Below are 12,959 nucleotides of genomic sequence, written 5' to 3'. Positions count from 1 at the left end.
CACGGGCAGGGTGCGGTCCTGGCGGTTCCCGGTCCCGGATCTCTTCAATTTCCCCTCTCACTCCTGCCCGGGGAGCGGAGGCAGCGGCGGCTCCTGCTCCGGCTCCGGCTCCGGCCCCGCAGCGCTGACCGCCAGGGCGCAAACCGCGGGGGGCTCCGGCAGCGCCGAGCCCCGCGCCCCGCAAGCGGCCGCTCTCCTGCCAAAACAAACGGCCCTTCGCTATTTATTGCCGCCGCCGGGGCACGGCAGCTCAGAGCGGCACGACAGCGGGCGGCCGCCGCACCGGGCAGCCGGAGCGCGCCGGGCAGCCGCCGCGCCCGCACCCGCACCGGCACCTGCGCGCCGCATGGGGAGCCCCGGGGTGGGCGGCGGGAGCGGCGGCCGAGCCTAGCGGGGCCCCCGGAGCCGCCGGTCCCCCCTCGGGCCGCCCCGGGGCCGCCGGGCGCGCCATGAAGCCGGCGCGGCTGCTCCTGCTCCTGAGCGGGTGCGCGCTCCTGCTTGCGCCTGCCGTGCGCGGCTGCGGGCCGGGCAGGGTTGTGGGCAGCCGCCGCCGGCCGCCCCGCAAGCTCATCCCGCTCGCCTACAAGCAGTTCAGCCCCAACGTGCCCGAGAAGACGCTGGGGGCCAGCGGGCGCTACGAGGGCAAGATCGCGCGGAACTCGGAGCGCTTCAAGGAGCTCACGCCCAACTACAACCCCGACATCATCTTCAAGGACGAGGAGAACACCGGCGCCGACCGGCTCATGACCCAGGTACGGCCCCGCCGCCGCCCGCTTCTCCCCCCGCGCCGGGCACCTGCGGGCACCGGGCTGCCGGCACGGCCCGTTCATTCGGGCGGGAGGCGGAGACCGGCGCTGCGGCCGCCCCATCCTGCCCCGGGCATCCCGGTGCCGCACGGGCATCTATCTCCCTGCTCCGCCGCGCTGCTCTGTCCCTTCGGCGGGGCTGGGCGCGTAGGAGCCGGAGCCGGAGCCGGCATCACCCCGGCCCCCGAGGTGGCAGGACTCACGGCTGCTACACCGCAAGGTGTGTCTGGTGACCCCGAGCCGCTCGCACACTGCTCTGCTGTCCCCCGAACCGAGTCCCACTGTCGCCCGGGCTGGCAGCCCCCTGCCCCGCTGTGCTCATCCTGCCTGTGCACCTCTACTCTGCCTACTGGGGGGCGCAGCGGGAGCGCACGGAGCCCGGCATGCTGGCGAGGAGTGGGCAGACCGGCAGGTTTATCCCACTCGCTGTCCTTGTCCCCAGTGCTATGCCTCAGTGCCCCCACTTCCCTCGTGTTCAGAGTAGGATGGCGAAGGGTGCCTGGCATGGGGCTGCCCCTCCTGGGTATGGAGAAGGGAACGACCGGTTGTTGCAAGTGCTTTGCTGTTGCATTCAGCTTCAAAGTGCCCTGAGCCAGAGGGAAGGAGGGGGGGGACGGGACAGAGGACGGCAGCGGGCGGAGGGGGTGATGCCGGACGAAGGTTATTCTGTGTTTTAATATTGCCAGGAGAATGCCTGAGGGTTTCAGGAATGCAGATAAGGAGCCACACGGCCTTGTTATAAGAAACCTGGCCATCGGCCTCAGTGCGGGGTTCCAGCCCGAGTGAGCTGCTGGAGGAGGCGGGGAGCAGATGGGTGCTGCTGCACCCCAGGGCTGGGGATGGGCGTGTGAGCAGGATGGCCCCGGTGGCAGCAGCTGAGCCGGGCTCTGGCCATGGACTCTGCCCGAGGTGCTGGTGACAAGAAAAGGAGAATGGCGTGGGTGCTGGCTTGACAGTTCTGTAACCCTGTGTGCCCCAAGGGCAGGAGCTATGGCACAGGGAGGTTTTCAGACCAGGGGACGCAGCAGAGGGGTTGAGTTCCCCCTGTAAGTTGCTGATCACCTGTGCTTGCAGCCCCGATGCAGAACAGCTTCATACCCAGGGACGCTGAGGAAGCAGTGAACTCTGCCATTCTTTGTAACCTGAGGGTGCCGTGGGTACCACAGTGTCCTAAGGGTTGTCCCCATTGCCAAGGAGATGGCGTGACTTCTGGTATCTCGCTTCCATCCCACAGCACTCCAGGTTCATCCTGTGCCCCTGGCTGTGGGAGATGCTCCCAGACATAGGAGCTCGGGCACTGTGCCCTGCCATGGGCTGGAAAAAGCCATTGACCCAACTCCTCATCCCTTCCCCCAGTGCCCTGGCTTTTACTGCTGTTGACTCACTTCAAACCTGTTTTCTTTCCCCAAGTCCAAGGGTCTGGGTGTCCCAGGCAGCCGGAAGATGCCGCCTGCTTAGGGGGGTGGGTAATGCTGCTCTCTGCCCGCCTTTACTTTATCGTTTCATCTTCCTCAAGAATTCCAGTGTGTTTGCTCTTGCTGGTCCCACTCGGAGGTGCTGAGATAAGGCTGGAGGCAGAGCTCGCCTCACCTCTCTCCACTGCCTGGCCCAGGAATGTCCCCAGCCCCCTGCCCCCACGGTGTCCCCACCCCACTCCCCATCACCCCTCACAGACGCTCATGGTGTAGAGACCATCTTTGCAGAGGTGATTAATTTCTCATGGGCAGCTTGCAGTGGGACTTTTGGCTTCCTCTGGGATAATCCTCACCTGGGGGCAGGTGTAGGGTGACCATTCTTCTCCTAGCCATGCTCTGGGTGTGGGGGCAGCTGTGGCCCATTGCACCCCAGCGCTGAGGTGATGAGTCCCGGGTTTCCCGATGGCTCTGCCCTGCCCCGGAGCTGTGTCCTTCATCCAGTCCTTCCCAGAACTTCTGCTACGGGACTCAGTCCTGCCCACAGTCTGGGCATGAGAAAGGAGTCATGCCAGTGCTTGGTGGCATAGAGCAGCTCTCCGCTCAGCCCAGCCTGACATCCCCAGGGTCTTCTCTTGTCTTGCCCGTCCCTGCCCGCTCCCTGCGCATCTCACCTGCTCTCCCTCTTTCTCCCTATTTGTCACCTCTCGTCGCTCTTCGCTGCCGGTACCTTCTGCCCGCTGGTCCCCTCCTGCTCCCTGCCCGCTCTGACACCTGCTGGCCACCGTGGGCACAGGCAGGGCCGCCCGGCTCGGGACTCCGGGACACCGCCAGCCTGGTGCTGCGCTGCGGGGACACCTCTGGGGATGAGGTGGCCTGTCTCTGGGCTGGAGTCAGGCGGCGTCCCGGCGGGGGACAGAAGTTGGAGGGTCTCGGTGTACGCGTGCGTCCCCTGTAGGGAGCACCGGGAGAGTGGAGGGGACAAGCGGGTCCCAGAGCAGGGCGGTGAGGGGACACCTGGAGCAGCACAGTGTGGCACCGGGGGCTCCTCACTTCTGCAGGGCTCGGCCCCGAACCCTCTCACTGGGGTCCTTGGAGTCCTCGTGCCTGCACAGAGTGGCACCGCGCTGGTGCTTGCTGAGGACAAAAGTCGCTCCCCTCCCTTCTCCTCCGCTCCCCTGGGCACTGTTTGTCCAACACCTTCCTGCCTTATCTCCCCACGCCCAGGGAGCCACGAGACGAGGGTAGAGGCGCTCCCCTGCCCCATGTGGAGCAAAGGCCTGCCGGGCACTGCCCTCCCCAGGGCCCGTGCCGTGCCAAGAGCGAGTGCAGTTCCCCTGGAGCAGCACTCCAGAGTAGGGACGGGTGATGGGGGACAGGGAGAGGGCAAACCTACTGGGGCATCTCCCTGCAGGAGCAGTGCGAGGGCCTTTCTGATCCGCTCGGAACCCAGCAGCAAGTCTGCAGCCCCGCTTCACGCTCTCTGTGGCACTGTCTCATGACCTGCGTGTGCTGCTGCCAGCATGACAGTCTGCAGCAGGAGATCCAGAACCAGGCTGTGACCGTATGAAGCATCCCCCACAGTGTCTGCTTTTAGCCTGCTGCCCTGTTGTGTCATTTCATGCTTCCCAGGACTTACCCCATATGGGACCACAACTGGTCCTTCTTTTTTTACCTGTACTCCCCAGTGGGCAGTCAGCCCACCCACCCCATTTTATCCAGAAGCACCTCAGTACCATCTATATCGTTTTCTCTGCACCTTTTCCATCTGACCTCCATCCCTCTTACAGGCAGAGGAGGGACCCAAAGTGCAGGCTGTACTTGCAGAGCTGGACCAGGTTTAGTCCCATCCATGACGCAGCTGCAGGTGGAGCTGCTATGCTGGGGGAAGTGGACAGGGCTGCATCTCTGAGGGCTGCTTTGGGACAAGAAAAGGACAGGACTAAGCCAGACAGCTCACTTGTCTGGCCCTTATGGCCACCAGCTGTGGGGCTTTGAGGACCTGCTGTTGTTCCTCAGCCCTTGTGTCAGGGACATGTGGAAGTGGGCTCATGCCATGTGGACAGGATGGATGAGGTTGTGAGGCCACTGTGCCCCTGGGGCAGCGATGGAAGCACAGTGCAACTTGGGCAGAACCCCCACCCCAAAGCCCTTTACTGACTGTGCCCCCCATCCTGCAGCGCTGCAAGGACCGCCTGAACTCCCTGGCCATCTCCGTCATGAATCAGTGGCCGGGGGTGAAGCTGCGGGTGACAGAGGGCTGGGATGAGGATGGCCACCACTCGGAGGAGTCGCTGCATTACGAGGGCCGAGCTGTGGACATCACAACGTCAGACAGGGACCGCAACAAGTACGGCATGCTGGCCCGCCTGGCCGTGGAGGCTGGCTTTGACTGGGTCTACTATGAGTCCAAGGCGCACATCCACTGCTCCGTCAAGTCAGGTAAGGATGGAGGGGACACGGGGCTGGGGGGCAGCCCCATGCTTCAGGGTGCTGTGAGCCTGGCTGGCTGATGGGGTGCTGCTAGGGGAGTGCTGTGCCAGACAGTGGGGCCGGGCGTGAGGCACAGCTCTGTGTCCAAAAGTGCCACGGGGCAGATTCCCTATGCTCATTCTCTCCACCCTTTCCCCACCCTACACACCCTTTTCCCCCCATGTGCCCATCACTGCTGCCTCCCCTACCCTTGCAATCCCTTAGTCCCCATTCAGCCCTGCTCTCCACAGCAATGCCCAGCCAGCTCTGGGGTGTCCCATGGCCATTGTGAGACAAGGACACCCCAGAAAGGCGTCCCGCAGTCAGGCCCCTGCTGTGGAGGGGTGTTGGGGGCTGCGGGAAACTGGAATGGATCTGGGTGCTGCGCACGGGCGTTGCTCTCTTCTCGGGTGGTGCCGTGCGGGGCAATGCTGCAGGATGTGGCGGTGTAGGGTGCACCGCCGGGGGACAAGAGCTGTGCTCGGGGTCCCGCACAACTCCCGTCCCCTCCCGGCCGCGCTGGCTGCGTGCGGCAGAGGGCAGCAGCGGCCCACGCACGGCGCGGGGCACCCATGCGGGCTGCCGGGACGGGTCGGGAGAGCTCCCCGCTGCTCGTGGGCTTGCGCGTGCGTGGGGACAGACGAAGCGCCGGGCCCGCCCACGGCCGCGCGCACCCGCGGAGCCGGGCTCCCAGCGCACTGTGCCTGTCGTACCGCCCTAGCCCGCGCCCAGCGGCCCGACGCCCCCCGACGGCAGCCGGTCCCCCCGCGCTGACCCCATCCCCGATGCCAGGACGGCCCGCGATGGACGTGGGGCGACCGCGGCGCAGAGAGGAAGCGACGCGGCCCCGCAGCAGAGGGACGAAGCGTGGGCGAAGCGCCGGGGTTCCCCCATCCCGGGGAGCCCGGCGGGGCCGGCCGCAGGAGCGGGGCCGGGCTCTGGAGCGAGGACCGTGACCCCGGTGCGTGGGGGCTGGCCTGAGGAGTGGGGCTGTGCCCCTGGAAAAGGACCGAGACTCTGAGTGTCCCCCGGACTGATGGAAGACAGATGCTGCCAGCGGGGCCCCGAGCTCCTGGAGGGCTTTGGGGGACAGGTCGGAGCCTCATCGCTCACATCAGCAATCTCCCGTGAATGTGGATCCCCCGTATTTATCCCTAAAGCCAGGGGAACCCCGGGGCAGTGTGGTGGAGGTTGTGGGGTGCAGATCCCAGCCCCCCAGCGCTGTGTACAGAGGGCAGCCGGGCTGCCTCGTAGTAAATGGCTTTTATTTTTGTATGGATGGCCACGTGGCCTGGTGTATGTATTGTGTCTCTTTGGGTCCCCCTGCACCCACGCACCCCTCCGTGTCTGGTGCCTGTGCCCCCGCTCCTAACAGGTGCCCCCCTTCTTCTGCCAGCCCCTGTCTGGGGATGTGGGGTGCAGGACTGGGGACCTGTCCCTTGCTGGGAGCAGGCACGGGGCAGACATTGCACCTCGTCTGAGCAATAAAAGGATTCTGTCCCACAGATGGGTGACTCTCTTCATGGGGCTGGGGGCTGGGGGCTGAGCAATTTTGGGGGAAGGCTGCTGGGTTAGGTCGGGAACGGGGTAGGCTGGGGCTGGATCCTGGGCAGTGTGCCTCAGTGGTGGGAGGGCATCACGTAGAACCTAAGAGAGGACTGGAAGAGACAGGGCTGCTAGGGGGGCTGAACACCGCTCCTTGGAAAGCCAGCGTTCCCTAACTGGGTCAGACAGTGTTCTCTAACTGAGAACCTGGTGGCTTGTCCTGGCTGTGGGCTGTGACACCTCCCTCCAGCTCAGAGAGGGGGTGCAGGGAGGGTGGAATGAGCAGCAGGTGGGAGGAGGGGGCTGCAGCATGGGATGAAGACAATCTGTAGGGCTATGTGCAGCATCCCGCCACTGCTCCTCGCTGCATCCCTGAGTGGTACCCAGGCAGTTAGGGGACAGGCAGGCAGTTCCCACACACCCTGGGCACGCAGTGCAGGGCTTGCAGCTTTGGGTTCTTCCCCCACTGCCTTGTGTGTTTGTGCTGCCCTTTGCCCTGGGGCTGCCCTTTGCACAGGGCACTCCCTGTACCAGCTGATTTGGGGGCCCTGCTTTGCAGAGCAGCACTGCAGTGGGTCACAGCTGCTGGCAGGCACAGCTCGGCACCCCTGGCAGCACAGCGGCAGATGTGGGGCTGTGTGCAGGGAGCTGTGCGCATCGGCAATGCCGGGGCAGTGTTATCCTTGCCGGGCAGCATGGGGCCTCCATGCACTGTGGGGAGATGCTCGGGGTCTTGCAGATGGGTAACCCTCTCCTTTGCTCTCTCCCTGTGCAGAGCATTCAGCTGCTGCGAAGACAGGCGGCTGCTTCCCTGGGCGGGCGCTGGCGACGCTGGAGAATGGTGCCCGGACCCCACTGTGGGCACTGCGGCCGGGCCAGCGGGTGCTGGCGATGGACGGGGCAGGCCGGCCCACCTACAGCGACTTCCTGGCCTTCCTGGACAAGGAGCCGCGCGCCCTCACCGCCTTCCACGTCATCGAGACTCGGCAGCCGCCCCGGCGCCTGGCCCTGACGCCCACCCACCTGCTCTTCGTGGCCGACAACGCCTCGGCGCCCGCTGCCCAATTCCGACCCACCTTTGCCAGCCACGTGCAACCCGGACACTTCGTGCTGGTGGCGGTGGGCTCAGGGGAGCTGCAGCCTGCCGAAGTGGTGGGGGTGTGGGGCCGGATGGACGTGGGGGCTTACGCCCCGCTGACGCGACACGGGACGCTGGTTGTGGACGACATGGTGGCCTCGTGCTTCGCCGTGGTGCGGGAGCAGCAGCTGGCACAGATGGCGTTCTGGCCTCTGCGGCTCTATCACAGCCTGCTGGGGGCGCCGGGGGTGCAGGGCGACGGTGTGCACTGGTACTCGGGGCTGCTCTACCGCCTGGGCAGGATGCTGCTGCCCCCTGACAGCTTCCACCCGCTGGGGGTGCCCCAGGCCGAGAGCTGAGGGTGTACCAGCAGAGGAGGTGGCAGTGTGGCGACCCACCCCCGGCTGAGCCCACATTGGGCTGGGGGGCTGCATCCACCCCCAAGCTGTGGGGGCTTTGCCCCACACGCCCCTTCCTCATCCCTTTGCTGGTGGGATCCACATGCTGCTATTTGTGTGTGTGCGTGCGATGTGTGTGTGTGTGTGCAGGGCTGGGGAGCGAGGACCAGAGGCTGCACCCAGGGCTATCAGTAGCTGCAGCCCTATGGGGAGGCTTGGGGAGGGAGGGCCAGGTGCTTTGTGAGGTGATGCCATTCCCAGCCCTGGATTGTGGCAGCTGGAAAGAGGGGGATGCGGGTACTGGGACCGAAAGAAAGGCACACCCAAACCAGCGCCTTGTATGGTGGAGATGGCGTAGATGCGGTGTGAGACCCGTGACTTGGTTGTGTGGTGCTGCCAGGACAGCAGGCTTGGAAACGGGACCCAAAGGCAGCACCGTAGCTACCCTGCCTGCAGGGACAGTGTGACAGCAAGGGGGAGCTGCTCTGGGATCGCACCCTAGGTATGCAGCCCTGCAGGAGGAGCATGGAGGAAGCAGCTCCCTCTTTGCCTTTTCCAGGCTCAGCCCCAATCCCTGCATTTGCACCCCAAAGCTATAAACCCCCCAGGTGCTGCCCTTCTGCTCCAGCACCCCACACCCTCAGGGTATCTCATTGCTGCTTGCCTGCTCTGGGGGCCTGGGGGGGTCCCGTCAGAGCCACAGCCACAGTCACACGTCTTTATTTATTTATCTGCTCTTTGTATGTACCATAGCCAGGAGGCACCATGGGCGCGTGCAGGGTAAGAGGGGAATGGGATGGGTGGGCAAGCTGGTTTATTTGGGAGGGGGGATTTTTTTTTTATTTTATTTTTAATGAAAAGCAGAAATTATTTAAAGATTATTTTAAAGCACAGTTTTGATGATGATTGTTGTCCGAGGCGAAGCAAGCTGACAGCAGGTGTACTTTTGTCTCTTCACTGGATGTACCTTTCCTGGTCGGGGACACGGCCCAATAAATCTGTCATCTCCCAGGCGGGTGCTGCGAGCTGTGGTGTGGGGGGAGCCAGCCCCATGGGGGGGTGCAGTGTGGTCAGCCTGCAGCCCCCAGGGTGAGCAGAGCACACTGAGAGCTGGGCCAGCCGCTTTGGGACAGAGACGTTCTATGTGGGGTATATCTATGCTGTCGGGGTCCCCTCTCCATCCCATCCCATGCTCTGTGCTCAGTGTGGGGACCACCCCAGCAGCCCCTCATTCCTGCCCTGCCCACACCTGTCTGTCTGCGCACCCCTGCCCCATATCTGCCCCATATCCCTGCCCTGATCCCGTAGTGGAGCTGGAGCAGGGCTTTTCCCGAGACCCCATAGCGCAGTGAGTGTACAGCAATTCGATGACAGCGTCTAATTTAAGGGCTCTACGAGGTAGCATGGCTAATTTAATTAGGTTCTTATTACAGGGAAGGACAAATTGGTCCCTGGAGGACCTGGGGTCAGGCCTTGGAGAGGCGCTTTATGGAGTGAGATTTCAATCAGGGGCTGCATGACGGGAGCCCGAGGCAGGAGCTGTGGGGCAGAGGGGACACTCTGGCCGTGCTCCCGTGCCAGCTCATCACCAGCCCGGTGCTGAGCCTGACCCCTCATGTGCCAGTTGTGCCCTATGGTGCTGTGGGCATTGCCAGACCAGATGGGCATCTGTGCCATTGCCAGGTGGGTATCAGTGGGCACAGAGGAAATGGTCTTTGCCCCCATTAGAGGATGCTGTGAGTACAGGGGGCTGCTTTGGGGTGGGAGCAGGGAAGTGGGTGAGTCCCAGATTATGGCAGCAAGGAGGAGAGAGGGGACCCAGAAATAAGATTTGGGATTGTTTCCCCTCCTGAAGCCCCATTAGCTCCCCCGTAGCCCCATACAGCCCCATGGCAAGGACAGTGAGGACAAAATGATGCCAGTCCCGGTGAGGGGGTCCCACCAGTGCCCCATCCCATCCCGTGCTGCTGCATTGTGATGGATGGGTTGGTGATGGATGGGGATGCCGGTGGGTGGCCGGCAGAAGGGCCGGGTCGGGGAGGGTACCACAATGGCTGTCTCCCCATCAATTTGTCCTCATTACCATGTGAATTGTGGGCGGGGGAGAGAGGAAGAGCATGTGGCGGCGGGAGAACCCCCCCACATGTTGCCATCTGGGGCATCGCGGCAGTTCCACACCCATCCAGCGCTGTCTGAGCGCCTTAACCCCCTGCCGGCCCCACTTGAGGGGAGGAGAGGTCCCACCCCCTATTCACAGCCTTGAAAAGGATACAAGGCCCGGCGATGTTAACAAGGGTTGGGGGCAGCCCCGTCCCCGGCCTTCCCGTCTGTCCCTCTCCCCAGAGCCTTCTGCTGCAGCCTTGCTCCCGTTCCAGCCCTGCGCTGGGCTCCCAGTGGCATTAGAGTGCCATTGCCATAGGGAAGAAGGGAGCACCCCAGAAGCATCTTCTGCTTGTGGGACAAGAGCAGGGCTGAGCAGGGGGATCTCAGGGCCAGAAGGGGTTCATCACCATGTTCACCCCCTCCCAGCACTGCCGGGTGCTGCAGCTCGGTCTGCTCCAGCCTGCAATGTCACTTCCATTAGTTTAATTTCTCTTAATGACTTTTTGGAGCACTGCAGCTCCAGGGGCAGGACCCCAGTCTCTGCAGCACTGTTCATGCTATGCTGTCCTTTTCCCCATGGCTGTGGGGTACCCAGGACAGCAGGACTCACTGTGTGAGCATGCGGGATGAGGAAAGCTTTAATCAGGACTCTTAATAAATCACCCCACGCCCTCCCTCCCGCTCTAATAACTGGGCCCCACCACCACAACAATGCACCTAATGGAACGATTTATTTTCATAATGGTGATGGTGGGGAGAAGGGGTGGCCGGGGCGGGGGCAGCACGCTCTGGGGCAGGAGTTTCTAATTAGTGAATGAAATTTGATGTAAAGCTGGAGGAAGATGGATTTGCTGCTTGACAAGGGGCCTTTCAGCTCATCAAATGTGCCCAAACAGGGAGGTAAATTAAATTATTTCTAATTCTTTGCTAACCTCTAGGGAGCCGCCACCCCCCCCCCCCCCCCCCTCCTTCCCCCTCCCCAGCAAAAGGTGGGACTGCTCCTGAGCTGAGGAGGTGCTGACAGACTGCAGCTGAAGGGAAGGGTTCGGGATCTGGGAAGGGATGGGGTTGGTGGAGTGGGATGGGGTGGGATGGGGATAGTGGGATGAGTTGGGTCTCAATGAGGTGGGATGCAATAGGATGGGATGGATGTTGTGGATCCCGTGAGGTGGTACGGGATGCAGCAGGATGGGATGAGATGAAGTGGGATGGAGTGGGCTGCCACAGGTTTTGCAGGGAGGACGGGGAAGGCAAAGGTGGTGGCAGAGGGAAGAGCTGCAAATGGTCAATATGTAATCAAATGATGATCTCAGTCCAAGCCCCCCATCCATGCTCATTATCGCAAAGAGAGCTGGAGCAGCACTGAAATACATCCAGCAGTAAGGAAATGGCATCCGAAGCCTCCAGGGCATTGGGTTTTGAAGAGGCGATTGATCCCGAAGAAGGTGAAGGGGATGTTTGGGCACAGAGACCGTGCCCAAGAATGGGGGGAAAGGTGGGAACGGAGGAGCTGTGCCTTATTGCAAAGGAGGCTCTGCAGCAGTGATGAGGGCAGTCCCTCACTGCTGGGCACAGGCGCAGAACGATCCGTGCTGAGCCAACACTCCAGGAATTTAATTTGTTTAATATATTCCCTGGGAAAGAAGAAAATAAATAAGTGGCACCTTGCGTGCCCCCATGGCTCACTCTCGCAACGGAGGTGTCAGCTTAACGAGCCGAGGCCCTCAGCCTGATTAACCAGCCGCTGCTCCCGCTAATAGGGAGCCGCTGAGCCGCGTGATTGATGTAAGGGAGCATTAGCCCAGCAGCGCGCTGCTGCGTGGAGGTGCTGTGCCTCAGCCCCTTGCTCCTGCCCAGGCACAGGTCAAGGACAGAGACGGCTCCCACCTCCCTGGGGCAGATCCCTCTGCCCCACTGCTCTGCCAGGTCAGGCTTTGTGACTGTGTGTCTGTGCGCTGGGTCTTGGCCGTGCTCTTCTCTGGGGCCACTTGGGGACACTGAGGCACAGGGATGGTGACAACCCAGGTGCTTGGCAGCTTTAATCTGCAGACCCCCTGCCACACTACTTGGTCCCAACCATTCCTCACTCAGTCACTTCTGCAGACCTAGAAAGGTCCTTCTTGCCTGTCCTTCCATCTGTTGCCCCTTACTGAGGTGCCCTGGGTGTCACTGCAGAGACATCACCAGTCCCTGCCATTCCTGCCCGGTGCCATCACCACCTCCTGCTTTGGGAAAGGGTTAATCAGCAGCCAGGGAGACAGGGTAATAAATGGCCGTTATCTCGTTAATGAGCTGACATTAATTAGAGCCCAAGGTCCTGGGAGAAGCAGCTGATTTATCCAGTCACCCTGGGAGCAGGTTAGGAGCTGACTCCATGGAAAGACCATTAGAGGGGAGGAGGTGAGGCTGTTCTGGGGGATCACTCTATGCTGCACCCACAGCTCAGCCCTGGCTCCCATCCCTCTGACTGAGTAGTTCCAACCCCACAGGAATGAAATAGAGAATCCTAGAGCTGACAGGATACCTCTCACCTTCCTGAACAGTGCCGGGCTGTTAGATACAATGCCTTTCTCCTAGAAGCCAAAGCCTGGGGCACAGCCATGGATCCACTGGGGACACTGAGCTGGCCATGCTAGGACTCCCACTGCTGCAGGGTTGATTAAGAGCTATTATCCCCTTGGTTAACGTGCCTGGGTCACCCACAGGTGACTTCTGGTCTGTTCATTTTATCACAAATCACTGTGAGGATGGTGGTTTGTTTACCTTCCCCACTGGCCTCCTGCAGCTTCCCAGAGCCTAGAGATAGGGGCAGCAGGTGATGGTCGGGGCTCCCATGAAACCAAGGGTAACCCAGTCAACCACACAACCCCAGCAATAGGGCTTGGTGGTCTATGGTCAACCAGAACAGCAGGTTAGATACGAATCGAGACACAGCCTTGTCTATGCCTGGTGTCTGGGATAGACTTGATCCTGGGAAGGTGGGAGTCTGGTCCTCACTGGTAGTTCTCTATCAGGCTGTGGGTTTTCCTCGGCACCTTGGCTTTGATCTTGGGGTGGCTGGGTTTGTGGAGGGGTGTTACGTTGCTGCCCGAGGTGATGGCGAGGAAATGGCAGGGCTGTAAAACAGAACTGCACTTATAGATGC

The 12,959-nt window shown here is 62.0% G+C and overlaps 1 protein-coding gene across 1 annotated transcript; it reads left to right on the top strand.

The window, feature by feature from the left end:
• IHH (Indian hedgehog signaling molecule) lies at window positions 1-8,725 on the top strand. Its single transcript, XM_072342460.1, has 3 exons — window positions 1-752; window positions 4,399-4,660; window positions 7,011-8,725. Exons 1-3 carry the CDS (start codon window positions 450-452, stop codon window positions 7,670-7,672), a joined length of 1,227 nt encoding a protein of 408 aa, XP_072198561.1. The 5' UTR covers window positions 1-449; the 3' UTR covers window positions 7,673-8,725.
• The last annotated feature ends 4,234 nt before the right edge of the window (window positions 8,726-12,959 follow it).

This window comes from Excalfactoria chinensis, chromosome 7, assembly GCF_039878825.1.
Source record: "Excalfactoria chinensis isolate bCotChi1 chromosome 7, bCotChi1.hap2, whole genome shotgun sequence".
NCBI lineage: Eukaryota > Metazoa > Chordata > Aves > Galliformes > Phasianidae > Excalfactoria > Excalfactoria chinensis.
The sequence above is the reverse complement of the archived record's forward strand: the minus strand, read 5'-3'. Positions and strand labels throughout refer to the sequence as shown.

Coding starts and splice junctions, on each gene's coding strand:
- IHH (XM_072342460.1), top strand. CDS start 450: ATGAAGCCGGCGCGGCTGCTCCTGCTCCTGAGCGGGTGCGCGCTCCTG. Junction 753..4,398: donor CCGACCGGCTCATGACCCAG/GTACGGCCCCGC, acceptor CCCATCCTGCAG/CGCTGCAAGGACCGCCTGAA. Junction 4,661..7,010: donor CCACTGCTCCGTCAAGTCAG/GTAAGGATGGAG, acceptor CTCCCTGTGCAG/AGCATTCAGCTGCTGCGAAG.